Source organism: Lontra canadensis, unplaced genomic scaffold, assembly GCF_010015895.1.
Source record: "Lontra canadensis isolate GAN:19392208 unplaced genomic scaffold, GSC_riverotter_1.0 scaffold108, whole genome shotgun sequence".
In the NCBI taxonomy this organism is placed as follows: Eukaryota; Metazoa; Chordata; class Mammalia; order Carnivora; family Mustelidae; genus Lontra; species Lontra canadensis.
In genome coordinates, this window is record NW_022631102.1 from 4,391,405 (window position 1) to 4,417,255 (window position 25,851).

Sequence of the window (25,851 nt, forward strand, 5' to 3'; positions counted from 1 at the left end):
CTATATTCACCGGGGACGGACAACACAATTCCGTAAGACCCTTCCCATCTATTTCTCTTGGTTCAGTAACATGAAATCGTAAAAACTCGGTGCCAGATACATGGGACTCTCAACGGGCAGGCGTAGGGTTGGGAAACTGTCCTTGAATTGAGGTGAATAGGTCTTTCTAAAAGATGGGGCTTTGTTTGTAGAAATTATGTTCATCTTGAAAGCTGAATTTTTCAGCTGGATCAAAAATGTCACTTGTTATCTTATTTACTAAAGGTCCCTGGAGGGGCTATTGGTGAAGTCGCCAGAAAGTGAACTATTTTGAACTGAGCCAATCAATCCTAGACCGTGGTAGCCACAGCCAGGGCCAGAATTCTTTGTTGAACTGTTTGGATTATCTGCGGATGCCTGGCTTCTTCACAACTAGTCTGCCTTTAAATGTTGCCGAGGTCGGACTGTGGGGCTCTCAGTTTTGGGGTTGTGAGTTCAAGCCCCACGTTGGGTGTAGAGATTACTTAAAAATAAAATCAGTTAAAAAACTCAATTTTGGGGCACCTGAGTGGCTCAGTGGGTTAAAGCCTCTGCCTTCGCTCAGGTCATGATCCCGGGGTCCTGGGATCAAGCCCCGCATCGGGCTCTCTGCTCAGCAGGGAGCCTGCCTCCACCTCTCTCTCTGCCTGCCTCTCTGCCTACTTGTGATCTCTGTCTGTCAAGTAAATAAATAAAATCTTTAAAAAAAAAAATCAATTTTGCCAAGCTGGTTTCCTGAAAGGCCTGCCCCCGTAACCAGTTTGACTCTTGAATACTTGATAAAAAAAGTCAGAACACAGAGGTTTTTTGGGGAACAGTCCTTCTGAGCTCACAGGGCTTGGTAGTTGAGACAACACAGTCACCCCGCATTCTCAGATCTGTTTTGTTCCAACCAAGCTGCAAATACCACAGCCCGTTGTAGGGATTCGATTCATTCGCTAGCTGGGTTTCTAGAACCAGAGCGAGGCCTCTGGTGAAGCCGCGGCGTCGTGGTGATGTCAGTCCCCAGGCTGGCCGAGGGAGGGATGGGATAGGCCTTGGGAGATGGTGGCCTGCTGGCCCTGCCTTCTCTCCTGTCCGTAAGGAGAGAGAATCAAGTATTTAAAAGTAAATTTTAAGATACTGGTAACTGACTTGTATACCTTAGTTATTGAGTCAAACTTGCTTGTTATTGTCATCAAGGAGCTAAATCTTTTCAATTTTTTTTCTTATGTTATAAAAGTACTTGTAAAAGGTGCAAACAACACTCCCACATATGTATGTAAAGGGTAAAAAACCTCACTCCACCTTGCCACAACCATCCCTACCTCCTTGGAGATAACGACCTCTGTGAAGATTTTGGTGTGCACACTTTCTAACCCCGAAAACTATTTTGGGAGCAAAACATCACTTGAACTTAGATGTGAAGAATGAATCTAACCAAAGTCCCATTTATCTGAAGTAAATTCCACTGTTTTACAACTTGAAAATATGAATAGAGAGTCGGCTGAAAAAAATGTGTTTTGAATGGTGCTTTCCAGCCATGATGGAACGGAACATGTAAACCAGTATCGACTTAAAGAATGGAATCACTGTGATTTCACGCGTCAAAAGAGATGTCCATAAATGCTTATGAGACCTGAGTTTGAAAATGTAAAAAATATGCCCCCAAAGAATATGATACCGTCATTTCAAATAGCAATTTTTCCAACTGAAATGACACCACCATCTATTTAAACCAACTTCCTAGAATTTATATCTGGGGCTTGGCGTCCAACTGGTACTCAACAAAAATTTGTATGAGGGCGAAGAAAGGCTTTTTGATCTTTGTCTTAAAATCTGCATGGACTGGAGGGTTTGCTCTGAAGTTAAACGAATAAAGTAAAATAAAATAAAGTAGAATTAAATAAGGAAAAATAGAGCAAAAAATTTAAAAAAACCGCGACACTTCATTCACCCTTTGTCATAGGCTCTAGTTCTTTGTGTTTTAGGCTTTTTCCCCTCGGAGCTCATTCATGTTTCCAAATCTCATAGGATGAAGGCTCCAGCAGCTTTATCTCAAGGTTAGTCCTAGGGCAGACTCGGATTTCTGTGGCTTAGATTTTGGGCAGGGGAGGACTTTTCTTTCTCTTAAAGCAGCATTCTAGCTATGCTAATGTCAACTTTCTTTTCGCCCCGCACTGGACCCCCTACATTCAGTACCGGGGGTGTTCCTTGTTATTCCTTCAATTAGTCTCCCAAGGCTGGCCAAGCCCCCCACTGGTTTGAGGGGGAATGTCTGTCCTTCTCTCCAAGGTGTCTATCACTCTTTGTCTGGGTGTAAGGACTTCCTGCCACGCAGTGTAGTTCAATCTCTGATAGTCTCATTTTCCTAAGTGTATAAGTCTGGTGTCCTCCTGCATGTCCTGTGTGTCCAGGTAAGCAGGCAGAGCTCTGGCTTTTCCGCCTGCCCTGCAGAGCTGGCCGAGCCTATGACACCTACTATTAAAAACGATCCGTTCTTTCAATTTCATTAGAATCCTAAACTCTGCCCATTTATGATTATTATCAGTAAGACTGCTTTCCTATTAGTTTTCAACTACATTTATTCTGCTGGAAAGATTAAGATTCAGGCCAGAAAGTGATGCATTTTCTTATGACTCTCTAAAAAAACAAAACAAAACAAAACAAAAACAAAAACAAACAAACCCCATCTAGCATTTAACTATTTTCTCTTTGGGAAAGTAAGGTGGACGTATTTGAGCCAGGACTACAACCTTTCCTTCGGGACTTGTAAGAGAGTGTCCCCCACAATCAGGAGCCCTCCCAGAGCCCCTCTTCTGCTCGAACACCAGACTGGGTGTTCACATATAGGCCTTTTTGTTAAATCAATTTTTTAAAAAGTGAGAATAGAATACTTTGGTTTTCTTAAAACTGAAGAGAACGTGGGGCACGCGGGTGGCTCAGTCAGTTAAGCCTCCGACTCTCTGATTTTAGCTCAGGTCATGATCTCAGGGTTGTGAGATCGAGCCCCACACTGGGGTCCGTGCTCAGTGCGGAGGCAGCTTGGGATTCTCTCTCTTTTCCTCTGCCCTTCCCCCCGCCCAAGTAAATAAATACATGCTTAAGAGAACTTAAGTTACATCACTTAATTTTAAGTTAAATTTTAAGCTCTGGGCATGAATCAACTTAAACCTCGTGCCAGGTCCGGTCAGTAAATAAAGGATACACCCATTCCAGCTTCAGTCTCTTGGTCGGTAGCTCTACTTTTGCTTCCAAATTATAGGAGTCCACTTGGTCTTTGGGCATGTACATGGTAACGGGGCGTCCCCGAAGAAACATTTTTACGTATCCTTCTTCTACAAAAAGAACATAGAGATCGTAAGACACCTCAGTGCCCAGTGCCTCTGAAAACAAATGTTATCTTTTCTTTAGCCTTTTAATGTAAAAGCAAAAACTTTACCCTTCGTGTAATTTCTAATTAATGTGGAACCAAAACACAACGCTGAAGAGTTTAAAACAAAAGTTTTTGCCCTGTTTATGTTTGACAGGCTGCCTAAGTACACGAAATACATGAGAAACCATAAAAGGTAGGAAAAACTAGATTCCATTATTTTTCCACATGAGACTTGGTAGCTCACATTTTCTTTATCATCAGGAGGGGGGAAAATGCCACCTCAAAAAATTACAACACAAGAAATCTACTAAAATTTTTTATTGATTTCAATGTATGTACAATTTTAGTATCAAAATTCATAAGATTTCCTTAAATTTTAAATTGGTTTGGTATAGTGCAATGTAATGAAATATAGTGCAATGTAATGTATCTTTATGTGTCTTTTACAGTGGACAGCCTTTTCGAGTGTAAAGAACACAAAATCGGCAGAAGTACATGCTAGGGTACACGCAAGAAGGAAAATGCTCAAGGAAAAACTAGAAAGAAAATAAAAGAACAAAAGACCCATTGGAGAGAGGCATCGTGAAATAGAACCTTCTAGAACAAACATTTTTATAATAACATCACTTGTGGCGTTTCAAGAAATAACGGGGCAAGAGGAACACCCAGAGGCACATCAGCATGGGGCAAGTGCGGGTTTACAAAGAAATCAGCTGGCGTTTTCTGCTGGCACCCGGGAGATGGTGAGACCAGAGAGAATGTCTGTGAGCTCCTGGTGAATTCTGTTAAAACTCACAGCAGACCAAATGCCCGGGCCCCTGTGGCAGTTAAATCGGGGAGTTGGAACCGGTGTGGCAGCACAGAACTCAACAGAGAAACACCCGTGGAGAGGAAACAGGTGAGGTCACGGAGGGGTTACACCGCCAGAAGCACGGCATTTACAGGTTAGTTTTGTAAGTCTTGTCCCCAAGGAGCTTCAAACAATGCCACATGCAATAGGGCCTGCAGGTTAAGGGGCCGTCCCGGTTGCATGTTCCCTGTGTGCGTGCACTTCTGGGCTCACATGCACGCGTGGGATGCTCGCTCACTCTGCACAGACAGTCTGACTTGTGACTAAGAATCCCACGTGCTCATCCTGCAGATGCCACGCCAGCCGCTCAGGTCCGTGGACCTTCCTATGAGGACACTGCCGCCAGGCTGTCCTCCCCAGATCCCCTGGGGCCGGCCTTTCCCAGGTCTGGCACCCCAGGCTCTCTTACTGCTCCCCCGGGGCATTTTACATTCTGCTGCCAAACCATCAAGGCCCAGAGTGGATTTCAGCAAGTCCTTCCTCCATGCAAAGTCCTTCGCCCACTGTGTCACCTGCTGGCCTCTAGCGCCCTGCCTGCCCTCTCGTGTGATCTCTCTGGCCGCAGCGCCGGCCCGTATCCTCCTGTCTGGCCAGATGTGTCTCTTGCACTCTGCTCTGGGCCTCTGCCCTTGCCGAAACCTCTTCCCTTCCTTAATCCCTCACCCGAGTCTGAGCTCATCAGGCTGTGTGGCTGCCACACCTGCAGGACCCAGGAGCCCCCAGTGGACGACAGGAGGGAAAAGAAAGCAGGGACCTGTGAGCTCGGAGCTAAAAGACACGCGGTCACATCCACTCTCCTTGTACGAGAGGAGGCAGAGCGCTGGATGGGTAATAAAGAGGCTGTTGTGCTATCTCTGCAGCTCGGCGGAACCCTCCGCAGCTGCCACCATCCGTGCGCGTGGGATACTGGGTCTGTTACAGCTGGGCACTGGCGAAGTCATCACAACGCCTGCTTAGCACGATTATAGTCACTGACGGGGGGAAAAAGCCGCGGGGTTTTGCCTTGGCACTGTTTTGCGCTGGTAGTTCAGACGTTCTACATCTAAAGTCAAAATGCAGGGGTGCCTGGGAGGCACAGTCGGTTGAGCGTCCGACTCCTGGTTTCCGCTTAGGTCGTGATCTCAGGGTCGTGGGATTGAGCCCTGCATTGGGCTCTGTGCTCAGCATGAGATCCTCTCCCTCTACCCCTCTCTCCCCAGATAAATAAATCTTAAAAAAAAAAAAATTCAAATCAAAATGCAGCAAGGGAAAGCAAAAGTATTTTCTAGGCATGTTAGGACAATAGCTCACAGCGGCCAACCAGAAGGCGCGGAGGGGAAGGCCAGCAGTGGTACAAGACACCAGGTCAAGCAGTGGGGCATTGAGCACTGCCCTATAGCTCTCTTAAGTTTTGTCTGGCATTTTCAAAGTGCCTGCAACCAGCCAATAATCAAGCCAGATCAAATGTATAAGCTACTTATTAAAACCCATCCAAGTCAATGCACGGGGATGCTTTTAACTGAAAATAAGTTGGAGTGGCTCATGTGCCCAAAACGTTTTCATACCAGGAGAATATCTGCTTGCCTGTATGAAAGAAGTTTCTGCAGCCTGGGTAGCAGCTTTGCTCAGAGAGCTATGAGGTTTCAGAAATGCCGCCTACCTTTGCAGTGTGTCACCCGGCGTTTCCCTTGTGATTTCGGAGACAGGGACAGAAGCGCTAGATAAAGAGATGGCAAGAACTGCGAGAGGGACTGGCCCGCCCGCTCGCTGGGGAGCAGCCTCGCTGGGGAGCAGCTGGCTCTCAGTCGGAGCCGCTGCCCCACCCCCGGCAGGAGAGCCTGCCTTCAGCGCAGGGGTGCAGACCAGCGTGCTCAACGCCTGGCTTGGGGCAACTACGTTTTCAGGGCGTGATCTCATGCCTCCTGAAAATGAAATGAATACTCAAGCACATGCCGACAAACACAGACACTGACTTTTGTAGAGGTTTCGATTCTGAACTGAAGGGGAAAAAACTGGAAAAGTTAAAACGAAATGGTTTTACTCAACTGATACCGTACTTGTCAACGGTTTTGCATTTTAAATGCGCTTTTCAATCAGGTTATGATCCTAAAAATAGCATCTACCTTATTATAAAATGTGTAAAAAAAAAAAAAAGGTAAATGGAAAGGTCCATATGAACTATTAGTTTGCAGTTTAGGAAATCAAAGGCAGAAAGAGAGGGGAAAAAAGCTACTTTTAGACAAAGTTATAACATAATGCATCAGAAAGCTTCCCTTTCGGAGAGAGGCAGGTGTTGAGCCGGAAGCCCCGAGGGTCAGAGAGGACTATCAAGGCAACACAGTGTTTTCCTCCAGAAATTCTGCCTCTGCTTTATTGGTGGCATTTTGCTCTTCCTCCTTATTGGCGCAACTTAAATCGGGTTTAAGGGGGTGAATAGAGGGTCCAGTCTTTATGACCGTTGTATGGCCGGTCTCTGCGGCCTGACCCCGCCGCCCGGGTGCCGGCTGCTGGCACTCAGCCCGTGAGCCCCGCCACTCGGACAGAGCAGGTGACAAGCTACTTATCCGTCCCTCGAGTCCTGAGGGGAGTGTGGGGCCCTCACAAAGACGAAATCCAACTTACCTGCGCTGAAGACGGGCTCCTTGGGTTTGCTGTGGAGACGAAAGAGAGACAGGTTTAGCGGGAGGCTTGGGGGGACGGTGAGCCTTGCTCACGGGGAGGCCGGTCCCGGATGCCACACCGGTGACGGTCATTAAAGAGAAAAACAAAACCACGCGATAGCAAAAAGGAACACGGGTATAGGATCGTGTCTAAAAGCGGGTGTGAAGGCTATAATCCCAGCCTTCTCCCCACGACTGAGCTTTGTATGAGAGCACGTGAGGGTCTAGGAAGAAAAGGTGCTTCACCAAGACGGGAATGGCTGCATCTACACGTGGAAAGCTTTGCTCTCCTTCCCTGTGCTCTTTTGTAGATTATTTAAATAATTTATTTAAAACCAGCGAATTCCTGACACAGGGCCTTCTGCGTAAGGACCCTCAGAGCTCAGCTCCTAGCAGGGCGGCTGCTATTAGAAGAAAAAGAGGACAAGAATAAAGATATCAGGGGTGCAGCCGTCTCAGTGCTGGGGGACCCCGCCGCGCACTTCCGCCAGGCTGGGACCATCCCTGACTGCCCCTGGGGGAACCAAGCCCCCGGTGCATTCAAGGTCATCCCTAGGGGCAGGCTTCCATGCGGGGAGCTCCCACAAGGAGGGCCCTGGGTAGGAGGATATGCCTACTCCTTCCCAAAACAAGCACCTGCAGGGAGAGGTTACCCCCCGCCTGCCAGGCCAGGGAAGGGACTCTCGGGCAGGACAGCACATGTGTCCTGTTCAATCAGAGAGCCAGTGCCTGGTCCCCAGTCTGTGAGACTCCTGTGTCTGCCCCGTGCTCCCGTGTACCACCCCGCTTTCTGGAGGACCTCCTGCTTTCACACTCCGAACAAGACAGACTGCGTAAAGGAAAGCCACCCCCGAGAGAGCCTGAGGAAGCACACCAATGTGTGTGTGCCATGTTTTTTTAAAAAGTACCTGAGCTGGGCGCCTGGGTGGTTTAGTGGGTTAAGCCTCTGCCTTCGGCTCAGGTCATGATCTCGGGGTCCTGGGATCGAGCCCCGCATCGGGCTCTCTGCTCAGCGGGGAGCCTGCTTCCCCCTCTCTCTCTCTCTGCCTATCTCTCTGCCTACTTGTGACCTCTGTCTGTCAAATAAATAAATAAATAATCTTTAAAAAAAAAAAAAAGTACCTGAGCTGATAGAGCATTAATACTACTTTTCTCCTCCATTTTTTTCAAATACATTGAGAAACACCACGAGTAAGGATTAGCTGTGACCTGGGGGCGCCTGGGAGGTTCAGTCAGTTGGGCGACCAACACTTGATTTCAGCTCAGGGCGGGATCTCGGGGTCGTGGGATCGAGCCCCGCGTCGGGCTCCATGCTCAGCACAGAGTCTCTCCCTCCCGCTGCTCCTCCCCCAACCCTCTTGAATAAACAAATGAAATTTTGTAAAGAAAAAGAATTAGCTGTAACGCAACAATATAATAAATGCTATTATCAATGTCCTTTATTCCCAGAAAATTTTATGCTGTACAGGGGGGGCGGGAGGAGGGGACGGGACTCTGGACTGATGCTTTAGAAACGCTCTGCTCAGATGTGTTTTAAATAGTCGGATCCATGGCATGACGCTGACCTTTGGTCACCGAAAACTACTCTGGAAGCACGGGACAATCTTTACTGTGACAGTCTGTCTTCCACTGGCCCCTAAGGCCCTACTGTCACCTCTCCCGACAACTCTCTTTTTCTGTCCGCCTCTCCCCTGTCCCCTCTGGTCACTGAGTGAGCTGCCCTGTCCATGGTGGCCCTCACTAGTGCCGGAGCTCAGCTCCTGTGTCAAGCCTCTCCCCTGGCTTTCCTGCCTCCTGGACACAGGTCCCACGGCCCCTGCATTGTCTGGGCTTTGAGCCACTTCCCAGAGAGGCCTCTCTGATACTCTGCTCTGCAACCCCTTCCGGTGCTGCCCCTCTGCCCCCATCCCCTCCCCCCCCCACACTGCTACAGGGAGGTGCCTCCAGAGGGCAGGGACCTCTGCTCGTCTCACTGCTGGGTTCCCTGCCTGGCACCTGGTAAGGCTGGGTCGTGTGGGGGGGGGCTTCCCTTGGCTCCCCCGTGGGGTCTGTAGACTTCACCATGCACCGCGCCTCCAGGGCTATGGGCTCTTGGTCTTTCCTGGAGGGGCGGCCGGCTCTTGCCCAGCACGTGCGTGAGCCCCACAGGGACACCATTTCTCCTGGTTCCGCTGCTCCGCCCTCGGGCAACAGCAGCCTGACGTGCCCGTGCCCCAGAGAGGGTGTCCTGCACTCCTGACCTGCTCCCGGTCCGTCCCGAGCTCACTGCAAGTCCACAGAAAGGCAGGAGTGTGTGTGTGTGTCCCTGGTGCCAGGGGCTCCCAAGACTTCCAAACGATGGTGCCAGTCCACACTCAGCTTAATTATCCCGTGAGCTTCCAGTTGTTTCTTCCGACGTGCGTCCAGGAAGGCTCCTCTCCTTCTGTCGCTCTGCCCAAGATGAGCACAGCCAAGGGCCCGTCTCTCCCAGGACAGGCTTGTCATCGTGTGGATTTCTAGCTCAGCATGAGTACTCTGCGACCTCAGCTCCAGGGTGGGTTTAAAATAGCCGTGGTTTTGCAGATCACCGGCCTGGGTTCCCTGTCGGGGCCAGAGCGACACTCCTGGGATCACCCAAGTCGAAGCACGAGTCTGACCTCTGACTTTCACGTACTGTTAGCTTCCCGGGCGGGGGAGGACACGCGGGGTTAACGTTGTACCGCAAGACTGCAGAGCAAGCTGACTGTTAGAGGGACATCATGACAGGGAACCGGAAGACACGAAGGCCATTTTTCCATCATGACTTTGATCACGAAAACCACGAACACAGGAATAAGCCATCCAGAACCTTTCCTGGAGACTGAAAAGTGCGATTATGAACTCTGTCCTTCTCAGAGAGAGAGAGAGATCCACAGGGCAGTTTGAATTCCAAACACAGGAAGGCCCGCGGACTTTTGAGGCTGAGCTTGTAACATAAGAAGAACAATCAACGATCTCTGTGAAAACACCAGAAACGAGGGCGCCTGGGTGGCTCAGTCGGTGCAGCATCTGCCTCTGGCTCAGGTCATGATCCCAGCAGGGAATCTGCCTCTTCCTCTCGCTCTGCTCTCGCCCCCTCCCTCGTGCCCTCTCTCTCAAATAAATAAGTAAAATGTACTAGAAACGGCAGTGTGAGTGTTAACAATCGAGGGTCACAGAGAGAGGCCCCAGGTAGCGCTGCTCCTAGTTCTTAAATTTTGCTCTGAACTGTGCATCACATTTTGCACCTATTACATTTAGAAAGGATACTACTGCTGCGTTTCATTATTCTAGAAAGCTACATTGTTATAGAATATACACTCTTTACTTGCGAACCCATTATTGCCATCTGCACCCCTTCCTAAACGGCGCCGGAGTGCCAGGGGAGAGGGCGTCCCAGTCCTGTGTGCAAGTCTTATAGGTACAAATGGACGGACTGACAGTGAACCTTTCCAACTAGCAGCAGAGGGACGAACCCCAGAAGGGGCGATGACGACAGCGATCCAAGATTAAAGACACTATGGCCTCCAGTCAAAATCCATTCAGAACACCTGTCCTTTCCAAAACTCGCGGTTGGCAGATTGAGAGCGGACCCTGGGAACCTGATGCTGTTGCCTGGGCTGCAAGTTTGCTTGGTGCAGGACGAGACCCCCCGTCCAGTGTTGCGTGACTGGTCTCCTGTGACCTGTTCCTTAGCGTGAGCTAAGTGGGGAAACCTAAGTGTGCCCCCCGTGGGGAGGCTGACGCAGGTGTTCCCCCCCCGCTCCCCCTAGAGTGACTTGAGCACGGAGGAGAGACAGGATTTCCCCTCTGCTGAGCAGACCTTTGCTTCTTGGCTCTTCTGCACTGGGCGGTGGCCCATCCCTCCAAAATGAACAGTGTTGCAGTCGGGTATGGCTTTTACGGCTCTGTTTTGGCAGGAAGATTTGCTGGAAGAGTTTGGCTGTGTGTTTCCTTGAGCAGTTGGCTCAGGAGACGATCGGAAGGACTCTCAGACACTGTAAGCAGTACCTGGGGACTCACGGAGGAGGCGAGGCAGCCGAGAGCCTTTGCCAGACCAGCAGCTGGATCTGGAGGAAACCAAGCCACCGAACAAAGGAAAAGTTCCTGCTGGGAGCCGTGAGCTCGCACCCATGCAGCAGCTACAGCCACCTGGGTCCACGTCGCGTGTTACCAGCGCCCCGATAACATCCACTGTGGACTCTGGGCACAGCGCTGGTCTCCTAGTGGTTGTCTGTCTGTTCATCCGCTAACACTCACCTGCCCCAAGGAAGGCTGGGTGTGCACAGGGAGGGGCGTCTGGTGGAGAACTTGCTAGGACTCCAATGCAAGCCGCATCCACCCTGCTCCTCTTCTGCGGTGGGATCTGCGCTCGGCACTTCCCTATCTATTACCTAATTTGCCCCACGTGCCTGAAAGGGAGCTCAGGGGCCCAGGTCCTGTGCACTGCAAGTCTGACACCTGAGTGCCGTGTGTGAGGGGGACCTGTGGGGGACCAGGATGAGAGCAGAGCCAACACGTGTCCAATGCTGTTTGAGGAGAGACACTTGTTTTTGAAAATGACTGCTCAGGCTCAAGGAGGACACCATTCCAGAGACAAACGTGTTATTTCTCTGAAACTTATTCACCTGTGAAAACTGTTGTTCTTGGCACACACGCCATGAGTCCTTCTGAAAAGGACCCACTTGAAATAACATTTCCACTGGAAATCAAAATACTTTACCGCGTAAGACATGACTCTCCATATAAATGCCCTTACGCGGCTTTCTGCTAGAAAGAGGGTCATTTAGGAACCATCTAGAAGAGTTTAGAAGTCACTGGAGACCTCGCTGGGAACAAAGATCGTTTCATAGACATTTCCAGCCAATACTTCCAGCTTAATGTGGCAGAACGAGCCCAGATTTTGAAGTCTGCTGCACCTTACTCAAGTCAGGCAAGAAGCTTTACCTCTGTAAGCCCTACTTTCTTTCACCTACAAAATGGGACTAAATCCACTGTCAGGTATAGGCCAGATCAGATAAAGTGTGTCACCAGAGCGCCCAGGACACGGTGATTACTTAATGTCCCTTCCCTCTTCCGAATTTCATTGATAAGAACCTGCACATATTTCCAGTCCCTCTGCCTGCCAGCCTCCTAATGATAACAACACACAGAATATTAGCACTTATCACTTTAACATTTATTAAAAGATAAATGACCCCACAGCTTGGAGAGTAAACCCCTTTTTCCGTAAAGGGAAGATGCTTAACTCAAGTCACCTCATTTCCAGTGCAAAACAGTTTGGAATCTGAAGGGCCGTGTCAAACCTGTCTACCAGTAGGTGGTGCTGTTCACACATTTTCTTAAATGACTTTTTTTTTTTTTTGGTCTGTTTTTTTAAAAATTAAATATATATTCTTTCATTCGTGCCAGAAATATTTATTGAGCAGTAACTGGCTGCCAGGCCCTGTGAGAGGTGCTAGTGATACAAAGAATAATAAGGGGCAACTTCTGCCTTCCCAAAGCTCCAGGAAGGGCAAGGGGCGTGCGTGGGGATGGGGTGAACGGGGAGGAAGTTCCAGATAAAGCGAATGAGCAGGCACTAAGCAATCAGAAAGGCGACTGACTCAGACCAAAGAGCCAGGGCAGGCTTCCCAGAGAAAGGGGCATCCTGCGCTGGGTCTTGAAGGATGAGCTGGAGGTCCTCCAATGTGCCCAACCATCGACCCCGCAAATCTCCAGACACACACACGTCATGCAGTTAGAAGGGGAAAACCCTCCACTCACTAAGTGCTAGAAGGTGTCATTCATTAAGCTATATATTTCTTTGTGTGGGGGTTTTAGCTTTAAAAAAAAAAAATCTGTGTTTTATAATACAATAAGGATTTTTCTTTTTTAAAAGATTTTATTTAAAAAATAAAGATTTTATTTATTTGTTTGTTTATTTATGTAAGAGAGAGAGAGAGAGAGAGTTGGGGGAGGTCCAGAGGGAGAGGGACAGGGACAAGCAGACTCTGCGTGGAGTGCAGAGCCTGACCCAGGGCTGGATCTCACAACCCTGAGATCATGACCTGAGCTGAGATCAAGAGTCAGATGCTTTACTGACTGACCACCCAGGTGCCCCTACACAAGAAAGGTTTTTCTAAATACACTATCTTCTTACTTAGATTTGCATTTCTTTAATTCAGACTGGGTTTGATCATGGGGGAGCACATGTTATTTGTGTAATACATCAATTATCTCAGAGAAAAAATTCTTGCTGGGGACAAGTGAGAGCTGGTGTTAGAGACGCATGAATATCGGGGCCCAAGAGAAGAAGGGGCGCCAGCAGACAAGGGCCCTTGCTGCCAGACTGACGGTGAAGATTCACATTACAATCTCAGTGATGTTCAAGTAAAAGAACAAATTTTAGCCCTGAGGACCTCGAGGTGTCACTGAAAAGACTATTTCATGGAACACTAGAGCTGGAGGAAGGATGGAGCTCAGAGTCCCCAGCTCAGGGTTCTGGACCCTACAGTCTGGATAAAACAGCTGGTACAGGCGTTCAGGTAGCTCAGTACAAAACAGCCTCTAAGGGGGCATTTTCACTTCCTTGCTATTTTGAAGTGTTATTTTTTTTTTTTTCTTTTCTTTCCACTTTTGCTGACTCTTAAGATGGGGAGTTTAAGTGTGTGTGTGTGTGTGTGTGTGTGTGTGTGTGTGTGTTTTACTAAAAAATGTGTGTTCTAAAAAGGTTTCCAGCTGAGACATTTCTTGTTCTAACAAAATGAGCCCATTACAACAACTTTTTGATGGAAACAAAGTATCTAGTTTACAAAGCTGATATATGTCACTCCATCAGAATTACAAAGGGGGGGGACAGACCAGTTTTCTAACTGAAACACTCAAGCAGTCAAGCAACATTTTACATAAAACTGCATTCTAAGTAATAGTTGTTCTTCTGTCTCATAATAACACTTTTTTTTTAAATAAAAAAAAAATCCCTATTGGGTTACTACAGAGGTTATGTTAGATAGCACAGGTCGTTCATCAGAATGTTACTGTTGATTTCCTATTTAAATTTAATACGTACTTCATTACAACACAAATCACTATGTAACCGTTAATATTTATCATCAGTAATCCATAGAGTAAACATTAACCTTGCCATACATTGCTTTTGTTTTTATGTAAGTCTTGTTGGTGCGAAGACTACGTGCTGTTGTTATAAGCAGAGTATTTTAAGGTGTTAGACACTCGAAGACAAGCGTACAAGGTCACAAGAACGACCGTCAAATCCAGTGACCACTTCCAAAGGAAATGAGACACAGGAACACTGAAATTCATAAAAGAACATGGTTTCTGTGGAAGTAAAACACGCCATTATTTTCAAGTAAATTAGTCTATCTCGGAAACTGTGAACATTGAGGACCTCAAAAACACGATTTTATGTTTGACATGAGGATTTGGACGAGGTCTATGGAGTCGTTCATATTTGCTGGAATTCTCATCAAAAAACTATACGTGCTGACGTGGGATTGTCTTCTTGGAGCGAGAGGAGGCTTTTTCCAATTTTCGTACAAGGGCCACACGCGCGGAAGACAGCTCTGCGTATGGTGTGCGGCAACGTGCACTCGGGAGCCAAGAGTCTGCTTCTTCCAAGATGCGGCCCCGGCGTGGGTGTGCGGTGCGCTTGCTGCACAAAGCCGGGCCCGTCCAGGGTCACCCCTGGGCCCACTCGCCCTCCCTGCATCCCGGCCAGCTCGCCTGCAGCCCTGCTCACTCTGGCACGACGGGGACAACCGTGCAGACGTGTCACACTTTCTGACCACCTCCTGACTCCCCACCCCCGCCCCCCTGAGCCCTTCTAGATCTTGTCCGAACTCAGGTTGTGTTCCTGGGACTGCATCACGCACACGAACCTCAGTGAATGTGTGTTGGACCAGAAACAAGACTAATTGCTTCCACCCCCACGTAACCCCCTTATCTCACGAGTGAGGGAAAAGAAAGTTCCCGGTTCCGGAAACCTCGTCAAGGGTCCTCCTGCGCTCTGCTTGGGCCTCGTGCTCTAAGAGCCACCACTACCATGATGCCCACGACCAGGTGCCAAGCCTTGGGCTGCGGGTTCTCCTCCCAGTCAGTTTGACAAGATTCGAGGCGATTGGGTATGCGATCCCTCAGGCACCCGGGCGAAAGCTAAGGCTTGGAGAAGTTCCTGGTTTACAAACCCAGACCTTTCTTTTACTCTAGAGTTTGTGCCCTTTCCATTTTGTCTTGCTGTCCGCAGGAACCGCATAAGACCAGCTCTGAAAATGGATGACGGCCTCCTGGAACCATGGACAGACAGAAACTGGAGCCATCAGGAGACGAACACACCGGCTTAGAGCACTGAAGACCATGGTGGTTTAAAGAGGGTTATGTCAGGCCATGTCCCTACAGCTTTCTCTGAACACTTTAAGTCCCCGCCACGGGGTATTGATCCGGGAGACTCCAGCTCTGGTTTGGGGCCAGACCAATAGAGCCCAGGACGGGGGCTGCTCACAGGGGAAGGGAGAGGAGGAAGGAAGTAAGGAGTCAGGCAGAGACTGAATCACCAACTTGACCTTCTCCGTGCTGCTTCTTCCTGTCTCAGTTACTGGGCTATTATTCCCTCGGGCCCCTGAAGGTATCTGCCACACCAGCAATCACCTACGAGAAGGCAAGAACTTTCCTTCTCAAGTGTGTGTAACTCAACCTGTTCAGTGGCACAGAGGCCTCAACTTTTCCTGGGTCCGAACGAAACAAAGGATTTATTTTTAAATGGACATGTTTAGTTGCTTGAGTTATTTTTAGAAAATGAGAAGATTTTCCCATCCCTCATTTCCAAATCAAAATTTCCTACCGTGGCAGCAAAAACAAAACAAAACCAAACAAAACCTTTTGCAAATATCTTTTATGGAAATATTTACCCAGTGCATTTATCAATGCCATAGGATTTGAAAGATAAAACAGATCTGGAGTTTGCACAAGGCAGATTCTCTTTGGAAATTCTTAATAAAAATCAGATGTGCACAGAAGGAGCCAAGTTTTTAAGAACTGCCAAGATCTAGACATTTCAGGCCAACTTCCAAGCTTACCCTAAACTCAGAGAAGCCTGCGGCAAGGCCCATTTACGCTCTATTGCCAACATAGCCACGTGGCCTTATTTCTAAGATATTATGGTCCTATTAACATAATCTTCTGATAAGAAGTACTAACAGTCTAAATTAGAAGACAGAAGCCAATGTCAGTCTCTGAGGCTGTTATTCGACGGTGGGGGGCCCTAACCTGCTACAGTTGGGGAAGATGCCTGCATCTTTTCCACAAAAGGTACCTTTTAGGGATAAAACTCAAAAAGAATTTAAGGTTCTTTGCAGGACTGAATCAGAATGGATTTACAAACTTGGAATTTTTACAGCCTGAGGGTTGGAGTCGATCACTTTATGACTAAGCCTTCTTCTTACATAAACATTTGGGGGGGAAAAAAGCCATGTTTAGCCTGTGAAGCTGAAATCCCTTCCTCAGCCTTGCTCAACAGAGAGAGAGTAGAACTACGGCACGATGTTTAAAAACAGCATAAAGTACAGCGTCAGGTATGTGCCCAGAGACACCGGTCTCCTGGGCCCCATATGTTTGTACACCTGACACGGGCCATTAAAACGGCAACAATTCCCTTTCACTAATAAAAGGCTACTAGTAGTTGTGTAGGTGTTTATCATAATGCATGATAAACTAACCTCAAAGGGAAAATTCAGAATTAGAAGTAAGCGTGTTTCGTGAGACCGGAAAGAAACAGTCCTATACCTGGTGTCAGCTCCGTATTAAAAATGGTTTCTGACAAATGATAAAACTTCAACTTTTGATCCAGTCTGCCTTGGGAAATACGGTTGACAAAGTTAAACAACCCAGTGAAACTAATTTCAAAATGGCAGCAGAATGTACTAGAAGTATAGGGTGCCCCATAAGGAAATTCAGAATGGCTTCCCCCAGTCCGTGGATTTGGTACTGAGCAAATTCTCGGGAATTCTTTCTGTCAGCATCAGGGTGGTGGGATTTCAAGATCTTGCCCTCTACCTGGACAGTGATGGTGGGAGCTAGGATGAGGGTCTGCCTCCACAGGCCAGTGGCTGAGTGCCCGCAGCACTCTCAGAAGGCCTGCCCTCCACGGAGAGCTCGAAGCTCACGTGCATTTTAGGGGATCTTCTGATTCATCTCTGGGAAAAGAAGTAACAGAACATCCCAACAGCAGGAGCCCAGAGAGGAAGCCCCTTACCTCTCACTGTTCTTCTTGCCGCTGGAAGAGCTGCTCGTGGATCCTGTGCGGTTTCGGTTTCCTTTGGAATCCCCATGGCTTTCCTTCCGGCCGCCAGGAGATACTCTCTCAGAGGAGCTGGTCCTCTTGATGGTGCTACAGCAAGAGGTAAAGGACAATGAGATTCTTAATGGGTGCTTTTATTTTATTGCCAAGCATAAAAATATATTACACAGAACATTGTACTTTCACGTGGCTATTTAAGAGCTCGGCTCTGATCCTAACTATAGAATGTCTGTCTCTACGTGTGTGTGTCTGTCTGTCCATATTCCTAATTGCAGAACATCACTTGGAATCAATGCCTCCGTTCGCTGCCTTTGGGACAGTGGCAACTGGTACCCAGTTCAATGTCACAGCAGAAACCGCGAGGGGAATCCCCCATAGCCCCGAGTGAGAGCACTCCAGCAGTTTTGCAAGAAGGAGCCTGCCCCGGAGCAGGGTTCAGTCTAAGGCAGGGGTGACACCCCCAGAGGGCATTTGGCAATGTCTGGAGACATCTTTAATGGTCCCAGCTGGGGGGAGAGGGCTCTACTGGCATCTAGTAGGCGGACAGGCCAGGGATGCTGCCAAAGGTCGCACAACTCCCCAGACAACCTTGAGACAAGAGCCACCCAGCCCCCTAAAGTCCACAGTGCCGGTACGGAGGAGCTCTGGTCTAAGGGCACATGTGGGACAAATGGAAATAGGACACCCCCGGTAATGACAAACACGGTCCACCCCGTGTGTGATGCCCCAGTTTGGAGGTAGCGCCCCTGCAGTGTAGCCAGGGGGAGCTGGATGGGTGGGGGTCTGGGGGCGGTGTCTGGGAAGACTTCCTGGAGACAGTGACTTTCTGGGAGAAATGAAATGAATGGCGTGAATGGGCCGTCATCACACAGTCGGGGAGAGATGTGCTAGGAGAAGGGCAGACCATGCGGCACGAAGGTACATCAGCCAGGACCCGGGCTGCAGGTGGGACAGGCAGCGCCTGGAGCACAGACGTGAATTACGGGCATCCCTGTGACATCCGGGTCCTCACCACCAGGCCACGCGTTCCTCGGGACCTAGCTCATGGGTCCTTCTTATATACTTTGAGAGCCTGGTACAGATGTTTGATGTTCATTCAGTGAAAAAGACCGAAATAAGTGAATCAATAAATGGGCACATCACAGAGAGCCCGTCACGAGGTGCTCTAACACCTGCTCTCGGCAAGAGAGGAGAGGGCTGGCCGGTGGGCATGTGAGCCGGCTGGTGGAGAAGGCTGGAGAGGCGGTAGGAGGAAGCCAGGAGAGAAGGCCCGAAGGCAGGAGGAAGCAGGGTGCAGACGGAGCCGGGGCTGCCAGTGGAGATGGGATGAGACATTAGTGCCAGGTGGCTGCTGACAGGACGGACCCAGGGAGGGTGGCAGATCAGACCACATTTCAACCGGGGAACATGGGAATCAAGGGACTTATGACCAAGGCTACACTCCTGGGGGGAGGGTATGAGCCCCCCTTTCTCCTAATGACACAGCACAGCCACGCACTGGGTTTCTCAGTAGCCACCCCCACCGACTCTGACTCGCCTGTCCTCGCCCCCTTCCTTCAGGCCAGCTTCAGTCCCTTTCCCTTTGGAATTCCTCAGCACTCAGAGAAGGATCTCTTTGCATGTTTTTAAAACCTGCGTGGTGTATCAGCTTTTGAAAAAGCATCGCACCCTCTGGGTGAGCAAAAACAAACCACGTGACCGTCATCGTGATGACATCAGTGTGCTTTCCTCACAGACTTTCCGGGAACTAAGGAAGCTTTGGATCTGGAGCAGCAGAATCTTACAACTGCGATCTGAACAGGGATGCCTTAAGGTTAAAATTGTGCATTTTTAGAACGCTCAATTTGGGGACAAGGAAATTACAGATCTCAGGAGAGCGCTGCATTTCTGAAATCTGGGACTGAGGTTTAAAAATTCTAGAAACCTTTGTGTTTAAAGTTTAATTTCTTCCAGAGACAAGACACAGCAAGCTGATTTAACTTTGCGGGATCTTTCTCTGCCAAGCGTCTAGCACGGGGCTTGGAGGCACGCTGCCTGGTCCCCAACGGGTTCCCCGGGGGAGCAGCAGCAGCAGCCTGAGCGTCACCCGCGTGGTGTCCTTAGGGGAGTTCACGGCAAGTTCATGGCAACTTAAAGACTAGTAGAGAAGACGCTTCCAGAGCTGGTAGAACCACGAGTGTTCATCAGTTACAGCAAACATTAACCGATTTTCTAATAATGCTGAGCTTAGCGGCCAGATCTACCAGGGGACACCAGGGATGGGAACGAGGAACTAGCAGGTGGCAGGGACGGGCCATGTAAACTAAGATCTTCGCAGCTGGCATATGTGACTTAATCGAGTCTCCCGCAAAGGTCGCATGATCCCCTTCTACAGATGAGGACACAGAGGGACACAGGAGCTCGAGTGGGATTGTTCACTCCTCGTTCTCTCTGGGGGGGCTTCCTACTCAGGACTGCGCACGGTTCAGGAGATACGTGCACACGGGGCTGAGGACCTGCGGAACATCTGAAAAGCCAACGAACGTCAACCATTAACACGGTTACAGGATCTGAGGCTAGACCAACAGGAGACCCTGAAGACCGCTGTGCTGCGGTGGTAACGGGACCTCCCGCGCCCGCGCTGTGCAATCAATCGAAGGGCCCCTCACTTTCGAGTCCTTCTACTCTGTCTTCACACGTTCAGGAGACCCACAGACCTGTTCATCTACACGCGAGAGCCACAGGGACAAAGTGGAAGACACCGAGAGCGATGACGAAAGCGTGGAAAAGTATTTTGCGAAGCTTCAATAAATAACAGAACACACAGCACATACCAAAATGAGAACATTTCCGTCTGCCTGTACAGACTGGGATGTAATTCATCACGGCTCTTCCCAGATATTAGTCATCTGTATATTTGCATTAAAATGTGAAACTTAAAAAAATATATACTATTGTTGGATACAGAGGAAAAACAAGATATTTCCTTTTGAGAGCCAAGAGCTCTTCTGAATTAAAGAGGATTTACCAGGACTCCAAGTGAAGGACAGAAGATAAAGCTGGAAGACGAGACATTCACAGGATCGAGGGCAGCCAGAAGGAGTAACGCCGCACACTCACTGCGAGAAGCCTCCTTTGATAACCAGCAGCGAAAAATCAAAGAAGTTACGTTCCTTCTGGACAGCAAGATAAAATATTTCTCTTCATTGTGAAAGTGGTAGAAGGTCTGGCTTATGAGAGACTGTACCATAATGGAATACATTTTTTAGCGCTTAAAGCAAGTAAAATATTTTTGGTATAAAAATGCATGGATCCCATCCTTTCTGCCTTTTGCTCCTGGTCTCTACCCCCACTGCCAAACCAAAAACCTTCTAAGTTCTGAAAATAAAATGGTTCTTTATATTTCATTCCGTACCCATTTGAAGGTTTTTGCCAATTTAAACTGAATTGTAGACTTAATGAAAGTTTCTGCAAGGGTGACTGGTGGCAAGCTTTTTTTCCTATGGTTAGACCATAACTCTGAGCAACAAGCTACAATTATGTGTCTCTCATTATGTGATCTGGAATCAAGGATTGGCTTTCCAGAATTGTGTGAGAAGATCCCAAATGTTTACAACTGAAAAAACAGAAAACAGACAGGTAGTGCTTGCATACCACCAGAGGTCTTCTGATGATGTCGTCTGTCATCACCCACTGGGGTGATGATCCTTGATTATAATTGTTCTAATTATAAACAATTATCCATTCAACAGATATTTCTTTTTTTTTTTAAGATTTTATTTATTTATTTGACAGAGATCACAAGTAGGCAGAGAGAGAGGAGGAAGCAGGCTCCCCACTGAGCAGAGAGCCCGACTCGGGGCTCGATCCCAGGACCCTGGGACTATGACCTGAGCCGAAGGCAGAGGCTTTAACCCACTGAGCCACCCAGGCCACCCAGGCACCCCTCAACAGATATTTCTGAGGCATTGACCCTATGTGGGGTGCTGGGCTGAGCACTGGTGAGTCACCATGGGACAAGGACCAATCTGGAATTTGTGCTGCAAGTTACAATTCCTTTTTTTTTTTTTTTTAAGATTATATTTTGGGGTAGGGGGAGAAAGAGGGAGATCACAGAGGGAGAGTGAGGGGAAGAAATAGACCCCCACTGAGGAGGAAGGGCTGATGTGGGGCTTGACGTGGGGCATTGATCCCAGGACCCTGAGATCATGACTTGAGCTGAAGGAAGACACTTAACCGACCGAGCCACCCAGGCACCCCAGCAAGTTCCAATTCTTGCAGGAGATCACTCATTTCAGTAATTACAAAATGCTCTTATCTCCCTCTCTTCGTCATGTCCTAAGAAGGCTAGTGGTCTTGGAGAATCTGACGGGTCTTCAGAAATTTCTGTTCTACCATGTGAACCCAGATCCCTAAACCCAGGGGGTGACTGTGTCACTTCTGATCAAGGGACAGGAGCCAAGTCATCTTCCTCTGTTTGATGGAAGAATGACTCTATCTCTATTTTGCTACAGAAACAGAATCAAAATGTGAGTTTAACATCTACGTTTTAATGGATCTGACGGATAAGGAAATATATCAGAAGTAATAATAATAATTAAAACTCCCCCCGGAAAATCAGATTTCCTTTCCTACTTTTTGAGATTGCGTGCGTGTCCAGCATTTACAAATGGGTCTTTCTAACAGGTGTAACCATTTTTCCAAAGCACTGTCAGCTGTTTATTTGGAAGCAATAGATGCTTATCCCCTTATTTTACACTTGGAACAGCGTGTTTTTAAAGTAATGCTCTGTTTTGTACCAGTTTTGTTCTTTTGATCTCTCTTCTCACAGCTCCGCTATTGTAAAACTCTACTTAGGAGCAGAAAGAATGAGTGATTGTCTCTGTTCTGAGCCAGTGGAAATGTTACTTTATTGTCTGCGTTAGCATCCCCGCTGAGCTAGGTATGACCTAGAATGTCTTCCCCCGATTTTCTGTCTTTTTTCCTTTGACTAATGGAAACAAAGCTTTTCCCAAGGATTCCAAATCAAGCCCCCAATCGAAGTCTTAATTGGCGACACAAAGCACAACCGCTGGGTGCTGGACAATTTCCAAAGGAGATTTTGTTCTTAAGCACCAGGCTGAAAAAAACCCAGAGGACAGAAAACAAACATATACCCATCCACACGGTGCAGATGCCCCGACTTGGTTAATTTGGAACTCGGATTATAGAAAAATTCCTGCATGATTGTAAACATATTTGAAACGTCCTGAAAGCTATTTTATTCTTAATATTCAGTATGCCCAGCATGCTTCTTGCTCTTTTCAGAATTCTCTCCTAATGAGAGATCTATAGGAACTTGACCACAGAGGAATAATTAGAGGCTACAGTTTGGGTTTCCAGCAGCCAAGTGGATGGGAACTCACATCCGTGGATGCCCATAAAAGCCAGAAAAACAAAATTAATGGATCACCATGTCCTACCCTGAAAACCAAGAGTCTTGGACACTCAATTGAGAAAACCACGTATTACTGGTTGGCTGCTTGACAACAGCTGATTAGACGAATCAAACTGATTATTTTGTAAAGTAAAAAGAGGCATCTGCAGAGGCCTTAGAATATTTCTGGAAGGAAGGTTATTGTTTAAGTGTTAACACGTATATAGGCACACAATATGATGGCTACAAATAACCAGCCTTCCTCCCTCCCTCTCTTCTTTCCTTCTTTCCTCTTAAGCTAATCTTGTTGAGAGCAGTCACTAACCATGAGCTCTCGTGAATAAAGCTGACATAGGGGGCAGAGGACCCAGGCCTCTGCTCACAGCAGATGGCCAGTTCTGTCCTTGGAGTCCAGCCCCTGAGCCCCTAAATACCCAGCAGTCCTATCTCTCAGACCTGCTGCCACAAGGTCCCATCAGCTGCTCCCATCGGCACCCGCGGGGGCATCTCAGAACATCGCTGTCCTGACAGCAGCACGCAGACAGCATGCGGCATACAAGAGGAATCATTTCCAAACAGTAATTATATCAAGTGCTTTTTATAAGCCGATGTAAGTGCTGACCTGGACATCTGGGGGAAGCAGCCTAGCGTCGTGGGAGGAGCACGGGCTCTGGATGTACGTGAACCTGGGTCTGAGCCCCTTCCCAGCTCTGTACCCGTGGGACCTGGGGACGTTTCCTCGTTTCTCTGAGCTTCAGTCTACTTATAAAATAGAAATACTAATATCTACCTTGCAAGTCATTTTGAGGACTAGTGATACCAATATTAAAAACATGGTACTTTATATGCTTCTGTTATTATTGAAGAATGATTTCTGCCAGCTTCACTGACTTAGGGGGGCCCAAAGCACCCATGGATGCCTCTGTGTTTTCACACCCCGGGGAGAGCGTCCGTCCAATTCCGGAGCCCCGCCTCACTTCTCTGGTCAGTTTCAGAAACCTATTCCCCAGCCTTACCCTACTCTGAGTACACGTTTCAAACACTAGAACTGAAAGTACAATTTGCCAGGAATTCTAGCATTTATGCCGCATTAATCTAGCATTAATACTACGAGGTCTAAAAAGCCATCCACAGTCTATAAAGTGAAGGGCATTATCACACTACAACAAAGTTACTTTGGACCAGAGAGAATTCTACAAAATCAAGGAGCAAGAATGCTGGACATAAGCTCTCATGAAATGAACTGAAAGCCAGAAATTGTGTTTGTATTTCAATTTTTCCTTTCATTTTTTTTTGCCCTGAAAAAAGTTTTTATTTTATTTAAATTCCAAATATATAAGAGGTATAAATGATAAAATTCTATTTTATCCAGAATAAAGGGAAAGAATCTCTCATTTTCCATTAGTAATTTGCTACTTTATTTATTTTTTAAAAAGAAATTTTTTTTTGAGTAGTCCCCACACCCAATGTGGGGCTCAAACTTACGAATTCAAGATCAAGAGTTGCAGGCTCTACCGATTGAGCCAGGGGGGGCACCACAATAATTTGCTACTTTAAAAAGTCACTCTTGAGGGGGTGCCCTGGTGGCTCAGTCAACTGGCTAAGCATCCAACTCTTAATTTCGACTCAGGTCAACATCTCAGGGTTGTGAGATCGAGCACCATGTTGGGTTCTGCACTGGGCGTGGAGCCTGCTTAAGGGTCTCTCCCTCCCCCTCCATGTACACTTGTGTGCTCTCTCCCTCTCTCTCTCTCTCAAAAAACAAGTCACTCTTGAAATACAATGTCTCGCTTTTGAATAACCAATGTGTCAAAGAGGAAATCACAAGGGAATTTAGAAAATATCTATAAACAAATGAAAATAAAGACAAAACACCCTAAAACTGTGGGATGCAGAGAACACAATATGGGAGGGAAGTTTATAGCAGTAAAGATGTGCATTGAGAAGAAGGATTTCAAACAACTAACTTTCTACCTCAAGGAACAAGGAAAAGGAGAACTGAAACAAAAGTTAGTAGAAGTAAAGGACCTAACAAAGATTAGAGCAAAGATAAATAAAACAGAGGACAGAAAAAAAGAAAAAAAAAATCAATGAAACTATACAATTTTTTTTTAAAGATCAACAAAATTGACAAATCCTCAGCTAGACTAGGAAAAAAGGTAAGAGACCCAAACAACTAAAATTAGAAATGGAAGAGGGGATTTTATAGTGGATACCACAGAAGTGATAAGAATTCTGAGACTACTATGAGCAATTATATGCTAACAAAGTGGATAACCTAGAGGAAATGGATCCGTTCCCAGAATCATACAACCTTCCAAGACTGAATCATGATGAAATAAAAAACCCAACAGACCAATAACTAGAAGGAAATTGAAAAAGTCATAAAGAAAAATCTTTCAAGAAAGAGAAGCCCAGGGCCGAGAACATCACCAGAGAGTCCTACCAAACATTTAAAGATGAATTAACACCAATTCTCCTCAAACTCGTTCAAAGAACTAAAGGGTGGGGGGTGGGGGTGGGGGGATTCTTCCAATCTCATTTTATGATACCAAAACCAGACAAAGACACAGGAAGAAAAATTATTGACCAATATCCCTGATGAAGCTTGAAGCAAAAATCCTCAACAAAATGCCATCAAAGTGAATTCAACTGCACATTAAAAGGATTACAGGAGTCTCCCCCCTTTTCCATGGAGGACATGTTCTAAGACCCCCAGTGATGCCCGAAATAGTAGGTAGTACCAAACCCTATTTTAACAGCTTTTTCTTTTTCCTATAAGTACATATCTATGATCAAGTTTGGTTTATAAATTGGGCATAATAAGAGATTAGTAACAATAACTAAGAATAAAATAGAACAATTATAACAATATACTGTAATAAAAGTCATGTGACTATGGTCTCTGTCTCTCAAAATATCTCTCATTATGCTCTACTCACCCTTCTTTTTGTGATGATGTGACACGGTACCATGTCTATGTGATGGGCTGATGTGAGATGAATGAGGTAGGCACTGTGACATAGTGTCAGGCTACTGCTGACCTTCTGGTGGTATGTCAGAAGGAGAGTCATATGCTTCTGGACTGAGGCTGACTATGGGCAACTGAAATTGCAGAAAGTGAGACCACAGGTAAGAGGGGACCATTAGACCATAGCCCAGTGGGATCTAGACCTGAAATGCAAGGATGGTTCAAAATAGGAAAACCAATGTAATACACCACATGAACATAATGAAGGACAAATACCACATCCCTATCTTAATGGATGCAGAAAAAGCACTTGACAAAACTCAACATTCTTT

The 25,851-nt window shown here is 47.3% G+C and overlaps 1 protein-coding gene across 3 annotated transcripts in view; it reads right to left on the reverse strand.

Moving 5' to 3' along the window:
- The window catches only part of EML1 (EMAP like 1), a 175,122-nt gene that overhangs the window by 28,870 nt on the left and 120,401 nt on the right, over positions 1 to 25,851 (reverse strand). For 2 of the 3 annotated variants that reach the window (XM_032839534.1, XM_032839536.1), the window contains exons 4-7: positions 17,109 to 17,243; positions 6,825 to 6,853; positions 5,863 to 5,919; positions 3,206 to 3,335 (exon numbers count right to left, since the gene is read on the reverse strand). In XM_032839534.1, the coding sequence (XP_032695425.1) occupies positions 3,206 to 3,335; positions 5,863 to 5,919; positions 6,825 to 6,853; positions 17,109 to 17,243 (351 nt within the window). The remainder of the gene's footprint in view (positions 1 to 3,205; positions 3,336 to 5,862; positions 5,920 to 6,824; positions 6,854 to 17,108; positions 17,244 to 25,851) is intronic. The other variant, XM_032839535.1, reaches the window with a different exon arrangement.